General features: G+C 36.3%; 2 protein-coding genes across 2 annotated transcripts; one reads left to right on the top strand and one right to left on the bottom strand.

Annotated features, from left to right (window-relative positions):
- Positions 1-632: 632 nt before the first annotated feature.
- Positions 633-18721, top strand: LOC132271276 (beta-hexosaminidase 3). The gene is made up of 15 exons (XM_059772607.1): positions 633-866; positions 1674-2009; positions 2783-2857; positions 2962-2997; positions 3102-3213; positions 9649-9719; positions 10195-10325; positions 10416-10481; positions 13342-13442; positions 13533-13592; positions 14678-14711; positions 16494-16592; positions 16673-16732; positions 17476-17726; positions 18301-18721. The coding sequence occupies exons 2-15, from the start codon at positions 1683-1685 to the stop codon at positions 18465-18467; spliced, it is 1590 nt and encodes a 529-aa protein (XP_059628590.1). The 5' UTR covers positions 633-866; positions 1674-1682; the 3' UTR covers positions 18468-18721.
- On the bottom strand, positions 18671-24030 carry LOC132271275 (endoglucanase 12). Its single transcript, XM_059772606.1, has 6 exons — positions 23811-24030; positions 23122-23616; positions 21061-21368; positions 19832-20429; positions 19485-19657; positions 18671-19335 (listed from the first exon to the last, which is right to left on the bottom strand). Exons 2-6 carry the CDS (start codon positions 23501-23503, stop codon positions 18934-18936), a joined length of 1863 nt encoding a protein of 620 aa, XP_059628589.1. The 5' UTR covers positions 23504-23616; positions 23811-24030; the 3' UTR covers positions 18671-18933.
- Positions 24031-24586: the final 556 nt, after the last annotated feature.

Here is a 24586-nt window from a genome sequence, read left to right as displayed (position 1 = left end):
TTGTGACGGTTAACTAATGAATTTAAAGTAATAAATTAACTATAGTGTATAATTTGTCCATTGGTCAAGAAAGATCAGTATAATTTACTCCTAATTTTTTTACATATAAAGATACTACAATTATTGTGTATCTTTGCCGAATCTGTATTTATTTTTTTTTATAAAAAAAATTGCTTTATTATTCATAGATCCAAAGCAACATGGATTTTATGACTAAACAAACTAATTCCATCACTCCAATTTCTTATCATTATTTTATTCTATATAAATTGAAATGTAAATTTCCCAATATGATAGGGGCATTTAATGAGAAGTGAAGACAGGGGTAGTCTGGTCAATTGATGATGTAAGAATCCGTTGGGTCATAATGGCGGGATATGATATATTATATTTCCCACCAATTTAGTGCCGACAAAATGCCCTTCACACACTCAGCGCGCACACAGCCTGTTAAGTAATAGTACAATAACTACAGTACTGTACAAATCCACCTATCAAAACCCACAAAGAAATAACCAAATTAATTATATATATGTATGTACACACACACACACACACACACGTGAGTGTATATAAAGGAGACCCATTAATTGAAATGTACTGTAATTACACTCGTCTTTTTCTTCTTAGCTCCAGATTCTCTTCTATTTCTCTATTAGGTGCTCCAAACTAATATTCATTTTTCCTTAAATTGTTGGCTTTATCTTGTCCAAGAATTCAGATCTATATAGCTAGCTCTCTCTCTCACACACTCACAGCCACACACTTGATATGCCATTTATCTGACTCTGCCTGTCAGGAAATTCAAGAATTTCAGGTTCAGAAATTGAACTTGGAAATACCCACATTATTCTCTTCAGCATTAGGTGAGTTGTGGTTTCTCTCTTTCTGGTTTTGGTCACTGTTATGTATATAATATGCATGTGTTTATGCTTCTCTGATTTATGTATTCTTCTTCTTCTTCCTCATTATCCTTTTATATGCTAAGAAGTAGGAGAATGGCGCAAAATTAAATTTGATGGTTTTTTTTTCTTCATTTTATATTTTGTTGATAGAAACTCACGTTATCTTAGCCAGACATATGAACTAGGCTGAGCAGGATTGGTGTTTTTATTTGTTTCTTTGGACCCAAAATAGTGGACATTCTCTCATCAAATATACCATAAAAAGAAAAGAAGTCAGGCTCTCACTTTTTTACTTTCCCCTAAATGGGCTTGCTCCACATGGAGTGCTACAATTTATGTTTGTTCTTGAAATTTAGTTACTTATCAGCATCACCAAATGGCAACCCCTGAATTCTGATATTTGCATATTCATTGTATCTTTTCTTTATTTTGGACACTTTTGCCATTGTATATATGCAAACAATCATATATTTTTGACTTCCTATACCAATGGGCATTAGCTCAATGGTATAATGGGAGATGAGGGGTTCGAGTTCTGCAGTGAGCAATTTGTGAAATGTGCGTGTGAGTACTTACCTAACCAAAAAAGAAAAGAAATCTTGTCATTTATTTCCCCACCTTCTTCTTTTCTCTGATGGGTGTAGTTTTTTAATGACTCTCTTTCAAGTTGAAGGACCTGTGATTTATGTGCTCACAGCTCTTGCACAAACATTTTCAGTTAATATTATAGAGTTTGATTTCTCAGTCTTCTCTGATTTTGCTTGCTAGATTTTTGAAATGGGGAAGATAGTGGTCCAAATATTTCTTCTTGGACTATTCCTTCAAGTCCTTGCAGTATCTGCTGTTGATACCAATCGCCTTAACATATGGCCGATGCCAAAATCAGTGAGCCACGGACATTCGACTCTTTATCTAAGCAAAGACTTTGAGCTCAAGACTGATGGAAGCAAATATACTGATTCTTCTGGAATATTGAAGGATGGATTCTCTAGATTACTTGATATCGTTGAAGCTGCTCATGTTATTGACAGTAACTTAACCGATTCTGATCAGCCAGTTGTGCTCCAGGGACTCCATGTTGTTGTTTTTTCGCTAAATGATGAGGTATTGTTTGGACAAAGATTGCACTAGCTTTCTCATTCTATTGGACAGGGAAGACTTTAATTTATGGTTTGGGGTGTCTGTGTGTGCTAAATTTCTTGTTTATGTTTGATGTCATTATTCATTAGTAATACATACTCGATTTTGGGACATAGAATGTTCTATTTTCTCCAAGAAATCAAGATTTTTTTTTTAGATTTGCACTGTATAGAATGCTCTGATTTTTGTTTTTCTGTTTTCTATTTTATATAAAAGTCACTGATGACATTGATATATCTTACTAATATTACTTGATTCAGTAAAAATCTAGTAAATTTTATATTTAGGCATTATAAATGTTTTTTCCCTTTCCCCTCTATGTCGAATTTTCTACAAAATTATGTTTGAAATTTGGAATGAAGATAATCCTTAGAAATAAGAAAAATGTGAGAGTTCGTGTTTCTCTATTTATTTATTTTTTGGGTTCACATTATCTTATTTATTGAGAGAATTTTGTTGAGCTTCAGTTCCTAATAACAGGGTATTACACCCTTATAAGAACTTGGAATAAAATGGTGTCCTAACTTTGTTAGCAAATTGAGATTAAAGAACCAAAAATGTTTTTCTTTTAAGATATGGGCACATTATCTTTCTTGGTCTCAAAACTTCATTTTTATTACATATTCATCACTGAAATTCCATTATGTGATCTATTTGGCATACTTTGTAATTTGGTTCCTCTATTTATTTTATAGTTCTAATGTGATTTTTTTAATTGAACTTATTGTTCTCTGCAGTTACAATACGGTGTTGATGAGTCATACAAGTTATCTGTTCCTGCAAATGGAAAACCAGTATATGCACATCTTGAGGTGGGTCATGAGTATGGCTCAAGTTTGCTTTATCTATTCCTGCATATTAATGTGCATTTTTCCTTTATTTAAAATTTCTGATCGGCTCAATTTTGAAAATGCAGGCACAGACAGTTTATGGGGCTCTACATGGGCTGCAGGTTGCATATTCTCTCTTGTAGCACTCATAAAAGTTGCTGATTTTGAATTTATGAAAGACGTAATTGGATCTTACAACTATTCTTTTTGGCATGAAATGTTACAGACATTCAGCCAATTGTGCCATTTTAACTTCACAAGCAGAGTAATTGAAGTTCATCAGGTCCCATGGACCATTGCTGATCAGCCAAGGTTCTCTTATCGAGGGCTTTTAATTGGTGAGATGCTTTTGTCATTACCCTACTATATGTCTGTCCAATGATTAGGATATACAGATGGTTGTTTTGGATACATCCTTTATTTGTTGACTGATCATTAATTTTGTCTCTTTCCTATAAGGAAATTATTTTTATTAATTGAGTCAGGTGTGGTTGGTAATGATTCTGTATATATCTATATGTGTGTGTGTATATATATATATATATATATATTTTTTTTTTCTTTCTATTTAGGAATTATATGAATCACTGATGTTTTGAGTCCCATGCAGAAATTCAATTGGGTATATTTAATTAGTTTAAGAATCCAAATTGGATACACCGGCATTTAAAGTAAGCACGGTTAATTATTTGTTGTTCCACTGGTATAAAGTAATTTTAACCCAATCTCTTATTGGTTTACAAACTGAGAGATGTTGCCTTCGCTTACATAATTAGGGTACTGATTGAGAGCATGGGAGCATTGGTCTTACAAGATTGTTGGGTTCAGATAGTCTCAAGAGTGTCTTTATATGTATCATGCTGTTATGTAAATTATTAGCATCATGTCATTTTGTATTTAATATTTTCTTAGTTAAGTCACCATCATCTGTTGTCTTGGGTGCTATCTCCTTCAACTCCTTAAGAGGGAGGTGCAACAGTTCAGGGATCATGTCTCGATCGGGACATAGGCGTGGGTTTTTCTTATAAAAACAATTTAATTATTAAAGAAAGTTCAGTTAATTCACAAAAATTTAAAACAACAAGGTGGGAAAAATGTAGAAGCTTGTAGATGACAATGGAAATGATAGTCCGATGGTTGTGGATTCTAATTACTGAACACTTGAAGAAACTAATTTTTTTTTTCTCCCAAATGGTTCCATCTTAGTGATGTGTAATGTGTTCCTTAATGTGTTTTTGTAGTTACTAGGAAGTTGCATGGATATTAATGTAATAAAACGTGAGGCTGCGACACCCATCAGTCCAAATGAAAAGAATTTGAATGATAACACACTAATATCAAATAGTTTTCTATTGGGTCTATGGCTGGAACAAATGAAAATTTTGGATTCTAGTAATTACAAAAGTTGCAACTGAATTAACATAGAAGGCACAGTCTATTCTTAACCTCCCACCGGGCACTTGAATATTGCCCTTACGTGCTACAAAGAGTCATTCTTCTGGATAAGTTAATGCATTTTACATACAAGAGCACAGGCAGGGGGGCAACCGTGCAAATATGAAGTACATAGGAGCAAAAGGGATTGGCACTTTTTATACAACTCAAATCAGTTATAAAATATGCTGAGTGTCTAGAGCCTGAAAAACTCATAGAAAGCCAGAAACAAATAGTGATCCTCATCATAAATTTAAGCTTAGAGTTGATAGTGTTCAAAAAATGGCATACTTATTCATATTTTGTTAATAAGAAATAGATTATATTTAAGATGTGTTAGAATGTTTATGTATATATATATTTATGTTGGGTCATTATGTAATTTCCCATAGTTGTTAGGATCATTGTGTAATTAGGTAACCTTGTATAATTAGGTTATTACTTTTCCTTTATATAAGCCACTGTAGGCTTAAGGGTTAATATATACAATACACAGTTTTGCTCTCTCTCTCTCTCTCTCTCACTCTCTCTCATGAATTCAAACATGGTATCAGAGCAATATGAATTCATGGGTGTGGGAAATGGCAAGTGTGTTGTTCTTGTATAAGATTGGAATCGCGATTGTGGTGTTGTTCTCTCTGCCGGAAGTTTGGTCGCCGGTCGGATTGAGAGCTCCTTGTTCGTCGTCCTCAGATCTAAAGCCTCATTCGTTGTCGTCAGACCTGAAGCCCGTTTTGCTGCTCGTGTTGTTGCCATTTTGGTTGTCAGCGAGCTTGCCGACATCTACCGTCGTAATTTGCAGAGGTGAGTTCATCGATTCGTGGTTCTTTTTGGCCGGAAGTTGCAGAGGTTCTGATTCGGTGTGGTCGTTGCTTATTGATTCGTCTGCTGCTTGTGACTGGGTCGCCGAAGCCTTCGCTTTGTTGTTCCCCGGCGTCTGTGAAGGTGTGAAGAAGAAGAACCGTGTTTGGCTACACGGTTATGTTATTCCAACCTTGGTTTACTAAAACCGGGGATAGCAGAGATCCTGCCCGTTTGGCCAGATCCGGCCAGAATACAATTTCTGCGTTTTTTTTTTTTTTTTTTTCCAGGTTCTTTTTTTTTTCTTTGGTTCTTCTCCATGGCTGCCAGTTCCGATCTGTTATCCTCTGCCTCTTTCAATCCTCCCATGACTTCGGTTAAGCTCAATGGCAAAAATTACATCTTATGGGCCAAGTCAGTGGGCATTTTCCTGAAAGCCAAAGTTGACACTCATTTGGTTAAGGATAAACCTAAGGACAGTGATGCTGATTTCAGTTCATGGGAACAAAGGGATGCTCAGATCATTTCTTTAATGCTGAATTGTAGTGAACCTCATATTAGCTCCAACTTGTTGTATTTGGACACTGCCAAGGAGATACGGACCAGACTCCAACAGTTATATTCGGGTACTGGCAATATAACCAGAATTGATGAGGTGTGCAGACAATTCTTTGACCTCCAACAAGGTGCTCACAGTCTAGAAGAATACCTCTCACGGGCAATGGGACTTTGTGAAGAAATGAACTTGTATCAACCCATCACCTTTGTTCGAGCACAGATTTTGGGTAGCCCTGCACTTCTCTCTCATCCTGATTTGTTATCATGACTCCAGCGTGATCAAGTGGCGCTTCAGGAGGTTCTTCAAGTGGTGTCACTGCTCCTCCTAGCAATGAACGTTCTGCCTTAGTTGTGGATGAGGGTGGCTTTCAGTCTTCCCGTGGCGGTGGCGGTCGTTTTACTGGTGGTAGTGGTCGTGAAACCGCAACCTTCTTCCTATGCACATCAAGTTACTTCTAATGAAGGGGATTCTTCGTTCTCTGCCACACCCCCTGCTCTACACGTGACTGTTGAGTCTGCTATGATTACGATTCCCTGCGATGAATATGCTCAGTTTCTGTCTCAACAACGGTCTTCCACCTCATCTTTCATGGTTTCCTTTGCCTAATCAGGTAGTGCCTCCGCATGTCTCTTGTCCTCTCGTTAGAGTCCCTGGATTCTTGACTCTAGCGCATCTGATCACATGACTGGTAGTTCTCATCTCTTATCTGATTTTCAGTCTGTTCCTTCCTTTCAAAGTGTTACTCTTGCTAATGGCTCATCAACTACAGTTTTAGGTTTGGGAACTGTTCATGTCACCTCTTCTATGTCCCTTTCCTTTGTGTTATATGTTCCTCAATTCCCTTTTAATTTGTTGTCCAATAGTAAAATTACTAAATCTCTTAACTGCTTTATTACATTTTATCCTACATGTTGTATTTTTTAGGATCTCAAGACGAAGAAGAAGATTGGTAAGGGACATGAAGTAGTTGGCTTGTATTGCTTCGATCTTGCACCATCTCCCACGGCTCATCAATTATCTTTTGTCTTCTTTCCAGTGGCACTGTCGTCTTAGCCACCCATCCTTATCAGTTTTGCAACATCAAGTCCCTGGTCTTAGTCGTGTTGAGTCCATGTCTTGTGAAGCATGTCAGCTTAGTAAGCATTGTCGTATATTTTTCAAACTGAGAGCTAGTAATCGTGTTCCTAGTCCTTTTCAGTTAGTTCATTCAGATGTATGGGGACCAATAAAACATATTTCTATTAATGGATTTCGTTATTTTGTGACTTTTGTGGATGATCATTCTCGTATGACTTGGTTATTTTTTATGAAAAATCGTTCTGAGTTGTTTTCTATTTTTCAAATATTTCGCAAAGAAATAAAAACTCAATTTGGGTGTTCCATTAAAATTTTACGTTCTGACAATGCCAAAGAATTTTTAACGGACCCTTTTGAGACTTATTTCCATGCTAAAGGCATCATTCATCAATCCTCTTGTACTTATACTCCTTAACAAAACGGAGTAGCTGAACGTAAAAATCGTCATCTACTGGAAGTCTGTCGTGCCCTTTTATTTCATATGCACCCAAACGTTTTTGGAGTGATGCTGTTTTTAAGGCATGTCATCTTATTAATCAGATGCCCTCGTCAGTGTTACAAGGTCAATCTCCTCATTTTGTTCTATTTTTTGACTCCGCATCGTTTAATCTTACTCCTCGGGTCTTTGGATGTGTGTGTTATGTCCATAACCTTAAACTCGGTCTTGATAAACTCGACCCTCGTGCCACTAAGTGTGTTTTTCTTGGCTATTCTCGCACTCAGAAGGGTTATCGTTGCTATAGTCCTCATTTTTAACGCTATTTTACTAGTGCTGATGTCTTATTTTCTAAGTCTCTCCCATATTTTTCTGATTCTACTACTCCTCTCAATATTACTCCTGAGCCACCTTTGCCAATGGTTCCCTCACTGTTTCCTGCTTCCGCACCTCCTCGCTCAGTTGTCCCATTGCAGGTTTATACTCGACGACCTCGACCGCCTACTTCGCTCCCATCTCCTTCAGAGTCTTTGGATCCGACGCCTTTGCCTGATGATTTGCCTATTGCTCTCCGTAAAGGTATTCGGTCGTGTGTTACTGCATATCCTATTTCTAACTTTGTCTCTTACCGTCATATTTCATCCTATTTATCTTGTTTTTTATCCAAAGTGTCTGCTACTTTTGTTCCCAAAACTTTGCAGGATGCTCTCTCTGATTCGGGTTGGCGCCAAGCCATGGTAGATGAAATGGATGCCCTTCACAGTAATCGAACATGGGATCTTGTTCCCTTACCTCCGGGCTCCAAAACGGTTGGTTGTAAGTGGGTTTACATAGTTAAATACCTTCACAATGGGTCTATTGAGCGGTTGAAGACTCGTCTAGTGGCAAAAGGGTACACTCAGACTTATGGTGTTGATTATGATGAGACTTTTTTCCCCTGTTGCTAAGATTTCTTCTATTCGGGTACTTCTTTCCATTGCTGCCAATTATAACTAGCCGTTGTTTCAATTGGATGTCAAAAATGCCTTCTTACATGGTGACTTGGTTGAAGAAGTTTATATGGAGCAACCACCTGGGTTTGTTGCTCAGGGGGAGTATCGTCACACTGTTTGTCGCCTTAAAAAGGCCCTGTAGAAACAATCTCCACAGGCTTGATTTGGAAAATTCTCTGAGGCGGCATTAGAATTTGGCCTTACAGAGGCCAGATCGATCATTCGGTATTTCACCTGCGCACTAAAGCTGGCTTAATTTTTCTTGTGGTGTATGTAGATGATATTGTGATCACAGGTGATGATTCTGAAGGCATTACTAAGTTGAAGTTGTTTCTGCAAAATTGATTCCACACTAAAGACTTGGGTAAATTTAGGTACTTCTTGGGTATTGAAGTTGCTAGATCCAAGAAGGGTATAAGTTTATCTCAACGAAAATATGTGTTGGACTTGCTAGAAGAAACGGGTATGTTAGGTGGTTGTCCGATTGATGCTCCTATGGATTCAAATACAAAACTCGTGTCTGATGAGGGTGATCTATTTAATGACCCGGGCAGATTTTGTCGACTTGTTGGAAAATTAATTTATCTCACTATCACTCGACATGATATTTCATATGCAGTTAGTGTTGTAAGTCAGTTCATGGGAGCTCCTAGAATGCCACATTGGATTGCTGTTCTTCGGATTATCCGATATCTCAAGCAAGCTCCAAGTTTTGGGTTACAATACAAATCAAATGGTCATCTCAGGGTGGAAGGTTTTACAAATGCTAATTGGGCTGGTTCTCCTTCAGATAGGAGATCTACTACAGGCTACTGCACATTTGTAGGAGGAAATCTTGTTACATGGAGAAGTAAAAAGCAAACGGTGGTAGCTCGATCTAGTGCTGAAGCTGAGTACAAGGCAATGGCCCATACCACTAGTGAGTTGACATGGATACAATATTATCTAAAAGAACTTGGGTTAACAGTTGAAGCTCCTACTCCATTGTTCTGTGATAATCAAGCAGCTGTTCATATTGCATTGAATCCTGTGTTTCATGAGAGGACCAAACATATTGAGGTTGATTGTCACTTCATTTGGGAAAAAATATTAAGTGGGAGCATTTCTACTCCATTTGCGAAGTCTGAAGATCAACTAGCTGATATGTTTACCAAAGCATTGGGTCATAATCGGTTAAGGACTATCTGTTCCAAGCTGGGATTATTTGATATATATTCTCTAGCTTGAGGGGGAGTGTTAGAATGTTTATGTGTATATATATTTATGTTGGGTCATTATGTAATTACCCATAGTTGTTAGGATCATTGTGTAATTAGGTAACCTTGTATAATTAGGTTATTACTTTTCCTTTATATAAGCCACTATAGGCTTGAGGGTTAATATATACAATACACAGTTTTGCTCTCTCTCTCTCTCATGAATTCGAACAAGATGCAAATGTGATTGTTCTGACTTATGAAAGAAAATTGTGCAGATACATCACGACACTATCAGCCATTATTGATGATAAAGAAGGTTATTGATTCTATGGCTTACGCTAAATTGGTATGTAAAGCATCCTTTGATTACGTCACTTTAGTCTGTATGTCCCAAGGATCCTTTGGTTAGCTTATTTAAGATGTACAAGATTGTTTTCTTTGGCACCCACTTGTGAGATCAAAGATTTATTTCTTTGCATTTCCTAGAATTCATCTTATGCAGATTTAAAATAAATGCTGAATGGAAGGAAATGCTTTGTTTAGTGGACTCAACTAGTTGCTACTTAAAGATTTCTTGCTGATTTGAGTTCCTATGACTACTATTAGTACTGTTTTGATCCCACTAGGCACTACTTCTAGAGATTAATGTGGAAAAAAATTCCAAATTTATTTACTTAGGATATCAACCAAATATTTTCCTTCTCTGGTAAGTTTCTTACCATCCAGACATTTGTTTGCTTTTGGCAAGAATTTGAAGTTTGACTTGCATTTCAATGACAAAAATTGACCTATTCATCTGTTCCTTTTTTCATTTCATGTAGAATGTGTTACACTGGCACATTGTAGATAAACAATCATTCCCTTTGGAGATATCTTCATATCCAAAACTGTGGAATGGTGCTTATTCTATTTCAGAACGATACACAGCGGCTGATGCTGCTGAAATTGTGAGGCAAGTGATTTCTGCCTTATTTTTTATGCTTAAATTGAAATATTCTCCCCAATTTGTGTATTCCTAATTGTTAACTCTGAGTTTTCACAGTTATGCTCAACGACGAGGGATTAATGTACTGGCAGAAATTGATGTTCCAGGGCATGCTCTCTCCTGGTATTTATGACAAATCTCTATTCTCAATTTCTCTCCATTTCTGATATAAGGTTTTATTTATTTTTTTCTAAAATTATTTATTGTATCAAGGAAAATAACTTTTTTTTTTTTTTCCATGAATGAGTTGGCATATTGTTTGGACTCTTCTTAATGCAAGAAGTATCGACACAGACTCTTCTTAATGTTCCAGGACTCGTATGGGCATGGAATGCCTCTGACATGTCTGCTTAAATATGCACCTAGCAAGAAAATCTAATGATACAATTTTATTACAAAATTGTAGATAAAACTATTTTATGTTCCTTTTGTTACATTATTTATTCAAAACAAATGAAAAACCCATGTAAACATTTTATGTTGCAACAATTTAACTGTAAACCTAGAAATTAGAACAACTTTAAAAAATAGGGTAAATTACTTTGACCTCCTGTGAGTTTTGTAACTTGCACCCTTGCTTAAAACTTTCTCAAAAGTTACATTAATCTCCCCTAAAGTTACATATTCCTTTAGGTGTTAGGGCCCTTAGGGGTCTCTTAAGGCCGTTAATGGATTTTTATTTAAATGCTAGAAAATTCCCTTATATATTACGAAATGACAGAATGTTCAATATATAATTACGAATTAGTTTTGTTAAATTTACACAATTAATTTATAGAATCTACAAATTAATATATTGTTATAACCCCTAATTTTGCAAATTATCTTGCAAAATTTATGCATGTTAGAGGTTATAATCAATTACATGTTATATAACAAACTGTCTTCTTTAACAACCCACCCCACCACATGGTATGATATTATCCGCTTTGGGCCTAAGCCCTCGTGGTTTCATTCTTGATTCTTGGGTTTTACCCAAAAGACCTCATACCATTTGGTGATAACGCTTGTACATATAAGCACTTCACCTTCACCTTACTTAGACGATGTGGGATTGTGCAACCTGTGGTAGCTCACACTCGCCCACGAAGGTCTCCACAATCAACAACCCCATTCATATGAGATTAAGTCAAGGATGATGATGTTGAATCAGCAGGCTCTACAAATCCTAGTGCCTATCACCATCGTCAACCCTCCATTGCCACCAATTCTGTTGTGTAATCCCTGCACCCCCAACCTAGATCACTATTAGTGCTTGAAACAGACACCCCAATCTCTTCTCTCTGGTCTCTGCAGTTCACACTTTTTCTCTTCAAACTGCCATCACCATGGCACCACCTTCACCTGCCACCCTCTTTTCCACCACCTCTCTCTCCTCTCACATTATTCTCTAAGCTAACTCTGCAAAAACTAAATTTGCAAAAATCCCAATTCTGACCCTTTTTCTCTTATATTAGATCAATGATTACAAAGTGAATCTTAAGGGCAAATGATTACAGATGGTGGAGAGGAAAGAGTATGGAAGAGGTTGTGGCAATGGAGAGGAGAAAGGAGGTGGTGGTGGTGAGAGACGGTGTGTGGAGAGAGAGACTCAGTTTCAGGTTGAATGGTTTAAAAATTTCAGAATGTTCACTGTGGCTACTTTTGTAATTTCACCGATTTTATCACACCAGAAACTAAGTTTTTTATTACTATGATAAAATTGCAAATTCACATTGGCCATTTGAAAACAATAGAAAGTTTATAACTGTGACAGGTGAGTTGAGTAATTTCCGTTGAAATTTAAAGCGAGGGTAGATGCTGGACCATAAAGAAAGCAGGGGTGAGAAGATAGAAGAAGAGATAAGGCTAGAAGAAGTAAGAAGACAGATTGAACAAGATAGGCTGATAGGCCGAGGACTTGAGAAGAGCAAGAATGATAAAAGAGAAGAAGATATAGAGAATTCTCTAAAGATCATTTTTTTTTTTTTTTTTTAATAAGTAGAATTCTCTAAAGATCATGATAGTAATAAATAATTTAAGAGTGAATATTTCTTGTTATACAGGCAAGATCATAATCAAAACCATAAAATAATAAATTAGTAAATTATCCCTAAAATGAAAACATAGTCAAAACAACAGAAAATAAATAAAAATTAACCCTAACTATCCATCCTTGCCCTTCTCCAAAAGTAGAGGCGAAAGAAATGCAGCTCATGCGTGCCCGTCATATCTCATTCTCCATCAAGGGGGCAGGTTGGAGTCCATATATTGATGTTGAGAACACCTTTTTATGCAACGGATTATCATATAAATATTTTCACTCCTTTTTTGTTTTACTATTTCTTTCCTTTGGATTCTCCTCCCCTACTTTAGGATTCATGTGATTCCAGATAGGTTTGAAACCTATTCTATGGATAAAACTTCAGTCATAGATGGGTTTGTTGAATTTTCTTGTAGATAAATAAAGAAAAAAGAGAGAACTGATAGGGCATAGTTTGTAAAATCCTGCTAGCTTGTCTAATAATCTTAAAATGACAAAAATGAAGTCCTCTTAAATTAATTTTGGAAATTAATGTTAAAATCTCTTTGCAACTCTAGAGAAAGAGGTGATATTTGCAGTCCTTGAAGATTTCTAAATCGTTACATAAATTTTAGTACAAATTGTGGGAATACAGTTGTTTCATTTAGTTATGATTGGATCTATTCAAGTATCAGTTTCGGAAACAAGTCCCTAGTTTTGTTGTATTTCTTACAAATCTTGTGTAATGCAAGATCACATTTTCACGAATTTTTACTTAACAAAAGAAGAAACAAAAAACATTGTCACAAATGTTACTTTTGAAACACTTTAATAATACCACTGAACTCAGGAACTTTATTCCTCTGCAATTTAGGTCTTGAAAAATCTATGAAGAAAATGCTTTCTTTGTGGCTTGAAACAAAGTAGTTCAGTCTCCAAGAACCTAACAGTTCTTTTTATTTTATTTTTATTTATATCTAGGGGGATTGGTTACCCTAGACTGTGGCCATCAAAGGATTGTCCAGAGCCACTTGATGTCAGCAATGAATTCACGTTCAAGGTAATAGATGGAATTCTTTCAGGTAATGTTCCTATTTCCTAACGAAACTTGTTAGCTTCATTCTACAATGACAAAATAAGAAATAACATTCATGAAATTTCTCACTTTTCAGATTTCAGTAAGATCTTCAAATTTAGATTCGTTCATTTGGGAGGAGATGAAGTTAATACCAGTAAGTTCAATATTTTTTGAATATTTATATTTTATCATACTACATTATAACTATTGTTACATTATCCATGTCAGACAAATATTTTTTATTCTAGCATTGCACTAATTAGATGAGATGACAGAATGTGATTTTCAATTCTGTCAGAATTGATTGTTTTAATTTTGGGGGCATGAAATTAATTTATTTTTGTCTTTGTGTTTGCAAATAACTTTCTTCCCTATTCATTTTGGATGTATGGAAGAACCATCAAAAGTATAACATTTCAAAGAGGTCTCGCTGAATTTGCGGAAATTATTTATATCAACGATACATACATCTATATATATATGTATATATATATATATTCCAAGTTGTAACTCACACACCCACTTTTGTCCCTAATGGAACTTGAACCCTCGACCTTCCACTTAGGAAGGTAGAGGGGATACCTTGTCATCTCTTAAAATGTTGACTCTACCTTCCTTTGCGAAGTTGATTCTCCATTCCTTTGGTTAAAATGCTTGTGATATATATATATATATATATTCCAAGTTGTAACTCACACACCCACTTTTGTCCCTAATGGAACTTGAACCCTCGACCTTCCACTTAGGAAGGTACAGGGGATACCTTGTCATCTCTTAAAATGTTGACTCTACCTTCCTTTGCGAAGTTGATTCTCCATTCCTTTGGTTAAAATGCTTGTGTTAGAAATTGCTTTATCAAGGAATCAAGATTTGAATTCATTGTCCTAAAGAGATTTTAGAGTTAATTTTGTTAAAGCCTTCTCTAGAGACTTAGAGATTGTCTAAAATTCAATAATTCAAGTGCCGCATTATCATCATTAATTCTTCTATGTCATTATGATTTTTTTTAATTATTAACAATTAATAAATATGCATATTTTATGATGTTTCTACTTGCCATGGTGTATGTTTTTACAAATTAAAATGATCAACATGCCTCTTCATATTTGCAGTCTCCTTTGCCATGCATACTTTATCAACATCAGTAGAAATTCCATAAATTATTTTAACCATTTCATGGAACCTGATAACTAAATGATGATTATTCACCAACATGTACAATGGAATGATTAATTTCAGGTTGCTGGATAATAACGCCACATATAAGGAACTGGTAACAAATCTTACGATCCTTTTTGCACATTCTCTGCATTCTTGCCTATGTATATTCTATCGACAGGAGAAATGATATTGGCACTTTAAAAGAAGATTGAGATACTCCACTTTAGTTCTTGTGATATAGGGATTAAAGAAGTGGAGTGTCTTAGGTTTTTTTTGAAGTTTCAATATCATCTTCCTCCATTTATATGATTAAATATATTTCTTCTTTGTTATGTTTTTACCACTAAAAACTTATGGATATCACTGGTACAGTATTTTGGGACTTGAAGCAAAAAGAAGCTTTGGGATGGGCAAGTGGACCCCAATGGGCCTGAACAGGCCCAAGATGGCTTTGGGTTAAGCCACAATCCCCCCACATGCCTAAACCGTGAGTGGCCATGTGCTGCCATGGGGATCATCTTCTTCCACTTGTTTACTTGCCCAAAAACTTTTCCAGAAACCCTAGTTCACAATCCAGCTATTTCCAAGCTCAAACCAACCCTCAAGCACCATTTTCACGGGGCTTTCATTCCCCAACTATTAGAGATTCTAATGCTACAAAAACGGCACAATTTCGTGTCCTAACATGAATAATATGAATCATGAAAGTGAGTAGGGTTTCACTCATTTCAACCCAATTTCCCTTCAAATTAATAACAATATTTGACAATCTAAAGCAATTAGAGAGTACATAGTTTTTTAGTAATATCTTCAGCTGATGCACAAATTAATTCAATGCTTTTCAGTGAGATTTAAAGATTTCTGTATATTTGCAAACCTACGATTTTTTCATGTTAATAAACATTACACATGTATACATACGCCATATAATCACAGTTTTTCCGAATTTTACAATTTAAATTAATATCTAAATGTAAAATTCATTCTTAAACAATAATTTCATGTATTAAAAGAATCATATTCATGGGTTATAAAGAGTTACAAGGTTATAGATACATATATGTACATATATCCATCTTCACAATCAAAGATTAATTAGACCTACTTAAATTTTATACTAGATTATGCTAATTAGTAAAAATTCAAATAGATGAAGTTACAAGTATACATGAGGGTATAACGCGAAATCAAACTTGCATGATGTTTCTAATTGAGTTACTTTGGTTGGCCCTACTGCTTTTCCAGATGTGCACTCTCTCTAATATGAGACATCTGCAGCAGAAGAATATAACCCTAATTAATAAATAGGGATATATATATATATATATATATATATATATAAAAGAGGTGAGCTGGGTAGCCCAGTTGGTAGAGGCACTCCCCTAAGTCGTGTGGGTGCCCAGGTTTGACTCACCCCATCCTCCCCCTTCTTGCCAGGTTATATATATATATATATATATATATATATAAGGTTCTAGATCCTTGTTTGGCTACTAAGTATAAATTATCCTCAACTTGGAAATTATACATCCACATGATTTAAAATTCTCTAAATTACTATTTACATTAATAAAGATTTAAAATAGAGTAATTTGGGTATTACAATGCAAATATATGTTGCTACTTTGTCCTTGGTTTACAACACCAGGCCTATCACTCTTGGATCAGAACATCAATTTTCTGATCTTGTCCTTATATATTAAAGCCATTGTCTAAAATGGCTTTATTTATTACATCAGTCATCATCTTCCAATCCATAAATAATATTTGTTTTCCCACTCCAAACATGGTTGGTTGAATTGTACTGTTGGTGTTAAAGGCTTACTTCTCTATTAAATTGTTGCAATCATGTTCACTTCTATAGCATATATAAAACTAATATACTGATTTGCAGGTTACAAAAGCATAAAATGAACGAATCTGATGCTTACCAGTACTTTGTCTTACGAGCACAAAGAATAGCTTTGTCTCATGGATATGAAATTGTCAACTGGTATAAGATCTTATTCATAATTCTTTATGTTCCATTATATTGTTTTTTGTATCTAAATTATGCTTGTGAAAAACTTACAGGGAAGAGACCTTCAACAACTTTGGCAATAAATTGAGCCGGAAAACTGTGGTCCACAACTGGTATGCCTTAACGTGACTCTGCATGACTATAATCTAAAATGTTCGTACTTAAGCCCGCCTGCCCCCAGGGGAATGAATTAGTAGAAGAATTCCAGACCTTTACCATTGTTCATCTTATTTTTGTTATTTACTGGTAGTCTTAAAACATCGCCGAATATGAATTACAAATCGGTAAATGGGTGAAGTGCAAAGATTGAATTATATTTCTAATCTTCTTGGTTGATCAATCTCATAATAAACTAAAAAATAACTGTGATAGTCCAACATGTTATATTACTAATTTTCAGATTCCCCTTAACCAGAATCAGATCTTTCATATTCGTGGTTCTGATTTATATATAAATCATGAACTCAACAGCAGATTTTGCTAGGTCTTGCTTGATCTTTGTAATTCACACGTGTGTTTAAAAAGTAGCTGATCTAATGTTATGTTAGGATTGTGAAACACTAGACAATAGGTGCTCTTGGAACTGATGAACTATTTACAATCATGACATCTTGTCCCATCCCAGAGGAGTTCAAGAGATGATCCCACATATGAATATTGTCTGAAGAACTAAAAAAATCAGATGGAAGCTCTTTTGATAAAATTTAGACAGGTTATATTACATTTTAATGGTAAAACCTTCGAAGAGTTCAAAACTCAATAGTACATCAAATAATGAGGTATCTCTGTCTCCTTCCTAAGTTTTGCTTCAAGATTTTGGGAGCTTTAAATCGTGTGCTTACTTCCTCTCTTTCAGGCTTGGAGGTGGTGTTGCTCAGCAAGTGGTTGCGTCAGGGTTAAGGTGCATTGTAAGCAATCAGGACAAATGGTATTTGGACCATTTGGATATCATGTGGCAGGAATTCTATATGAATGAACCACTCACAAATATCACAAACCCCAAGCAACAGGAATTAGTTCTTGGAGGTGAGGTATGCATGTGGGGCGAACACATTGACGGGTCGGATATTGAACAAACCATATGGCCACGTGCTGCAGCAGCCGCAGGTACACATTTTATTTTACATTGATTAATATTCGACGTATTAATATTGAAACTCAAACTGTATATATGGTTTCATTGAATCAGTAACGCTTTAGAATTTTCTTAGCAATAGTGACCAGATTTGGACCATTTCATCATAGTTCTAAATTATTGCTGGGAAAATATGAAGAACCTATTGAGGAATAGAACTTGCTAATGTCAGAGTATGCTATGCCTTAAAATAAATTCAGAGTGTTGAATATATCTTGTGCATTATAAAGTAACAATAACAACCCTTTTACAATCTTGCAATTGTGTTAAATGCAACAATATCAATTATTTAAGCATACAGAGCAAAACTGAAATAACCCAAGCATGTATGATTCTTGGTTGTTGATCTTTGGAACCATAGGACAATGATAGAACAAGGTTAGGTAGTACATTTCTGAGCTCACAAGAATATTCCAGTTCTCAATATTTGTATGCAACACATAATCTATATGAGTGGCTATATATATTTGTGGTCCTATTCTGTTAATTTCTTTCAGTTATCTTTCTTGTTAATTTGTTTTCCCGTTTTCCCTTCCGTGAATGAAGAGAGGCTTTGGACACCTTATGACAATCTAGCTAAGGATCCAAGGCAAGTTACTGGAAGGTTAGCACACTTCAGGTGTTTGCTGAATCAAAGAGGAGTTGCTGCTGCCCCATTGGCTGGAGGTGGTCGTGTTGCACCTGAAGAGCCAGGTTCTTGCTATATGCAATAATAGGTTGAAGAACGCCCCTAGATCGTGAGGACAACGTGTAGTAGGTTCAATTACTTCGCTCGAAATGTCTCTAAATTAATGAGCAATTTGGATAGAAATAAGCATCTTTTGGTGTTTAGGGTCCAAAAAGTCGATTGTTTGTTTTAAGGCGATGTCTTTTTTGTCATGTCAGCCTCAAGTAATAGCAACATCAGTTTCATATCTGTAACAATGATGTTTATTTGAATAATGAATTACAATTGTTCTTTTAGTGAGATTCCTTTTGAAAGACAACAACTCGGGAGGAGACTACTTTCTTAGTTTGAGCTTGAACATGCAACTTATAACAAAAAAGTAGTACCAAGTATCGAATGAATATTATATATTAGGCTGCGTATTTTGTACAAACAAAAAGCTTGACAGACATTCTGGATTGGAGAATGCAGAGAGGTTCAAGCTGTAAGGATATTATAACGTAGTTAGCAGCTCATGGCCTCCATGGCGGAGGAGGTGGTGGGCTCACTGGGTACATTGGAGGAATTGCCGAAAATATGGTATTCTTGTCAATGCCATAGCCGCCACTGCTTGTCAGAGACACAAGTGCAGCAACCAACCCTGCATTTCCAGCCATTGTAGGCTCGGTTTGGCTGTAATTGCTACGCACATCTCTGAATCTGTCAAACCCATCAGGCCCTCCGACCATGGCTCCTGTAATGGTGTTAGGATTAGGGTTACGTGTGTCACGCCACTTCCATCCACCCTTGCACGAGTATTTGATGTTGTCACGGGGTATTGACGCTCCACGGTGATGCACATGCTTAGGGAATTTGGAGCCATACCCCACCAAGTAGCTCATATTCATGGGATTTGCACCAAGAATGTAGTCAATCTGTTTTTACAGCACAGATGAGAAAACTTGGAGGAAGAAACGACTTGAAACTAAACAGGTTACTGTGCACAATTGAAGGAAGAACTACATCTCTCCGCCTAGATAAAATTTGTAAAAAGAAAATGACAAGAATCAGAGGAAGATAGTACCTGGGAAGTGGCGAAATCACGAAGAACATCAAAGGATATAAAAGAAGGGCCACAGTACCATCCAGGCACGCCGGTGGCATTCAAATAATCAGCAAAAAGGTTTGCCAGGAAGGCTGCATTGGCCACATATTGTAGAGGCTGCCCACGCCCATGGTTCAGTTTAATCATTCCACCTGCAAGTTTATGCAAAAAGAAAATTCCATCACTGGGTTGGCAAATATGTGCGGATGCCTCCTAACTGTGCTGAAAATTGTGAGCACAGAAAATGTGCAAAGCATACAATATTTATACTAGTGTGTCGTGACATGGAACTGATCAAAGGGGAAGAATTAAGAGTTCCTCCATACCTTTAGTCCAGTTGAAGACATTGAACCTATGAAGATAACTGCACATGGTAAGACCAGTGACATTGTGATAGCTTCGCAACATATCTTCATAAGGGTAGCCCGGGTTCAAGAACACCCTCAGCCTCGTCAGAAGCAGCATGGCTGCCGGTAACTTGTTGTCCCAACTCAGCACACTCAAATCCGGGATCATGAAGAAGGCCCTGGAGTTCCTGGACAAGCCCGGGTTTGTTGCCAACGAAATGTAGGACTTGTTTCCGGTGGCATAGTACAGCCATGCAGAACCCCACATGTACTCATCAAAGTAGCCGGTGGAGTTGTAGTAGGGCTCAATGAAAGGGTTCCCACTACTGTATCTTGACCTTCTTCCGGAGTCCCTGGCGAAGGAGAAGACCGTTTTGGCGCCTTTGACAAGCTTGGCGGAGTATTGGGCATTGTCACGGAACACTATGGAGGCTGCTGCAAAAGCAGCTGCCATTTCCCCGGCGAGTTCTGGCCCTGCATATACGGTCTGGACTGGCCGGAGATAGTCCATGTCCTCTGGCCTTGTCCAACAGTAGTGATCATCTGGTACTTTGGAACCATTTTGAGACCCTCCAACCTTGCAACAGAAGATGGTGCAATCATTTTCATGAATCAAAAGTATGGTTGTGTTAATTTTTTTGGTGATTATATCAGAAGCAGGCAATTCCATATGCTACAACCTACATAACTCTTTAATTGGCAAATTCAACGCTGCCAAAATTAGGAATGCAACTGGTGGGTAGGTCAGCAAATGAATCGAGCCGAACAGCCGAGCTTGAGTCTATTCGAGCTCGGCTCTTTCATTTGTGGGCTCAGCTCGTTTAATAACAAAAGTCGTTCGGCCTCGATTTGAGCTCGTAGATAGTGTGGATTGTTGATAATATAAATGAGCCCACACAAGTGTATGCTCATGAACATACACTTGATAAGCTTACGTTCTTGAAATTATACACGCTTATATTTATGATCGTATTCTCGAGCCTTGTACAAGTCTATGTTCACGAAATATATGAATCTAAACGAGCCGAACTCAATATTGTTCAAGATCGACTCGTTTACTAAACGAGCCTATACTTATGAACGAGCCCGAGCTGCTCATGAATAGCTTAATTCAGTTGTAGCAAATAATACAAATTTCACGTATGGAGTCCAAGTTACATCGTAGTTAATGTATAGTATGCATGTATATATATATATATTAAGTATACCTGGCAATGGATTTTGTCAATATTGGTGGCAGTGTTGTTGAAGGTTAAGAGCAAGTAATCAGTGCCCCACTTGATGAGGTCTCTAACATGGTTGTACTCTCCAATGGCCTTGTACTTGTGTTCATATTCAATCACACTCCAACTCAACATTGTCATGGCAAATGACATTGGGAAATGGAACTTAGTGTTGTCTCCTGCATCATAATACCCTCCAACCAATCCTCCTTTGACATCTGTCAAGTTTGATCCATCATCTAGCCCAGAATTGCCCCTCCATGGTATGCCATTGTTCTTGGGTAATTTCCCAGCTGCAATATCACATCAATTTACCATTACCCCCCACCCAATCAATAATTATTCATATATATTATATTATATTTAGGAATGAAATTCCTTTCAGATCATCGATATTTGAACTCGTGACTGTAAGATAAACTTTGAATTAACTCTGAATATCCGAATTTATGGCTCGTACCTAAGAGCAGGAATGGAGGCACATTGAAAGCAAAGGCGGCAATTGCCCCCGTTGAATTTTTTATGCTTTTACTGTTATATACTACTAAATTTTCTTATTGACCCCCTCCCCCTTAAATTACAAAAAAAATTACACTAAATTCACTTTTGCCCCCCTCCCACAAGTTTCTGAATCCGTCCTTGCGATCCTTTAACCAGGTCACTTGTGCAAGTTAATTATTCATATTTATTATTTCTAACAAACATGATGTAGAAAATATGGTCTCTAGTTAAAAAATAATAATAATAAAAAATAAAAAATTTGGTAAACACATTGGTTTTGAACACAAATAATTTAAATAAATAATGAATGAAAACGAAATTGCTTGTCTTATGTGTGTGTTGGTTTATAGTAATTATACAAGATAAAAAAAGGAATGGTGAAAATAAATGTTTGGCAATGAAAATGTCAACTTAAAAGCTTAAATATGACAATGACACATTTATCTAAAATTTCAACATGTTGCATCCATGATAGTTTGACGGATTCTAAACTACGAGCCACCAACTAGAACAGAATGGTCATTCTAAACTAACAGGTGGTGCCAGCACCACTCCCACGTCAAGAACCCCATTTATACATATATATATGTGTGTGTGTGTGTGTGTGTGTGTGTGGTGCGTGTGTGTGTGTGTGTGGTGTGACTGTGTGTCCATTGGAATTTATGCTCCTTGTGTCCAATAGTTTCTTTTCAACGGCCTTTATTATGTTGACACTTCGGTGTTCTGTCTGTCCCCATTTCTAGTCTCCCGAAAAAAACGGAAGTTTTATTTATTTAGAACCTCTGACATATTCAAACTATATAGAGGATGCATATATATATATATATATATATATATATATATATGTATGTATGTATGCATGTATGAAAGTTGTATGAAAGTGATGAAGGTATGGTCCCACACGGACTTAGCTAGTATTCACACCCAGAAAAATGCGACCTCTTTGCCCTGTCATAGTTAAAGACGTGTAAAACAACTTGTTATAGATTTTACAATTACAAAATTGTAAGCTTAGTTTAGAGTACCACTGAACATTATAAATATTGATATCAGATGATAAAAAATAAAAAAATATACATGAAAAGTAAAAATCATATTTACATCTATATATAGTAGCATGGATTATGGATGTGCACACATAAACAATAAATGAATGAAAAAAAAAAAAAAAAACATCAAATATGGATTTGCCTGGATTATATAAAAATTAATTGTTCCCTGATTATTTCTTGTGCCAGCAAAATGAACTTACAACACATACACATGTACAAAGGTGACCGGAGTGTTACCAAAAAGATTCAACCGAGTCTAATCTCTCGAACCTGAACTCTCGATCTTCTGTGCACTAAAATGATACTATTTTGAAGGGATTCCTTTTGAACCTCGGGATTTTCGGCCCTCGTATAATTTCTCGGTGACAAAAATACCCTTGTATAATTTTTCATTGACAAAAATACCCTTGAAGAGGGGAATGAGAATCAAAAGAATGAAAGCTTTAAAATTGACTTGACTCGTAGAGCAAGTAGGTTAATTAGGAAGACTCACATTTCTGAGCATTGAAGAAGAGGAGAGCCTTGTGTAAAGCGTCAGAGTAACTATCCGGCGGAGGAGGCGGAGACTTGTGCTCCGGCAACAGCTGTGTAATCATGATGGGAAGAGCTATAACAAGGAAGGCGACCGCAACGGTCCCTATCGTCCACTTGAGGGCCTTCCGGCTGACAAGCATGCAACCCAAGTCCACATACTTGCTCTTCTTGTTGGTGTCTTGAGGTCCCAAAAGCCAACTCTGCTGCGTCTCATCCAACTCATGATGATGTTGTTGATTATACACTGATCCTCTGTCCAAGTCTCGACTCCTCTCGTCCTCGGTGGTTGAGTCGCCGCCATTAATCTCCAACGTTCCTCCCCAGTGATTAGCTGAATGCATTCTCTCTCTCTCTACCAGTTAATTAGGTTGGAGAAGAGTTCATGCAGGAGGAAAGGGAAGAGGAAGAGAGAGAGTGTGGCGCAGGCGATTAAAATGACCGAAATACCATCTACCTGTACTCATGAATTTGAATTGTTAAGAGTTAGTCTAACATGGGTTTTCATCATTCTAATCAAATGAAATGAATCTAAACTATATATATATATATATATATATATATATATATATATGTATATATTGTGATGTTTGTAGTAAAGAGATGATATATAGTATATATTGATAAACCTAGTGATGGAAATTTGTTTACCTTTACGATCATGAAGAGTATGGACGTGTTGTAGTTTTTGCAATTTGCATATATTTGTGCGTGTGTGTGTGTGTATATATATACAGAAACCTTGAGCAGGGGCTCTTTCTTCTTCTTCTTCTTCTTCTTCTTCTTCTTCTCTCTCTCCTTATGTTCTTAATATTATTGTTGATGATGAAGGGCACATAAATATATTGAGAGAGAAGGAGAAAGTTGACTTGGTGAAAGAGTATTCAATTTTTTGTTTATATAGTTTGTCTTTCTCTACAGCTCGTTTTCATTTGTGTTTAGTTTCCATGGTAATAAAAGTCATGGTGAAGACACTGAAAGCTGGATTGATTGATGGAGAAACTCTCTCTCTCTCTTGTGGTAAAATATATTGGAGAAACAATCTCTTTTTTCTAATTTGATTGATTGATTTATTTATGATCATAAAAAATAAATTACATTTGCAACCTAAATTATAATGTGTTGCTATCAAATCCTCTCAATTTTTTCGAACTTAAAACTACAATACTTATTTATTTACTTTTGAGTAGTGATTGATGTGGTTCAATTTTATATTGGCACGTTAATACTTTGAATAAGCAAGTATTGCCCAACTTTAAAATCCTTCAAGTCCCACTAAAATATTTTTCTTCCCACTAATTGATATTTTTTCTACTTTTTTTTTTTTTTTCTTTTCGTTTTTCTTAAAGTAAATCACACGCACCCAACCACTATTATTCTAGTGGGAACTCAAGCCACAGACTTCTGATTTGTTAGAAATTCTTGTT

The sequence above is a fragment of the Cornus florida genome, unplaced genomic scaffold, assembly GCF_030987335.1.
Source record: "Cornus florida cultivar Cherokee Brave unplaced genomic scaffold, ASM3098733v1 CherokeeBrave_3.0.0_Hap2_Chr08, whole genome shotgun sequence".
Taxonomy (NCBI): Eukaryota; Viridiplantae; Streptophyta; class Magnoliopsida; order Cornales; family Cornaceae; genus Cornus; species Cornus florida.
This window is presented reverse-complemented; position numbering and strand designations above follow the sequence as displayed.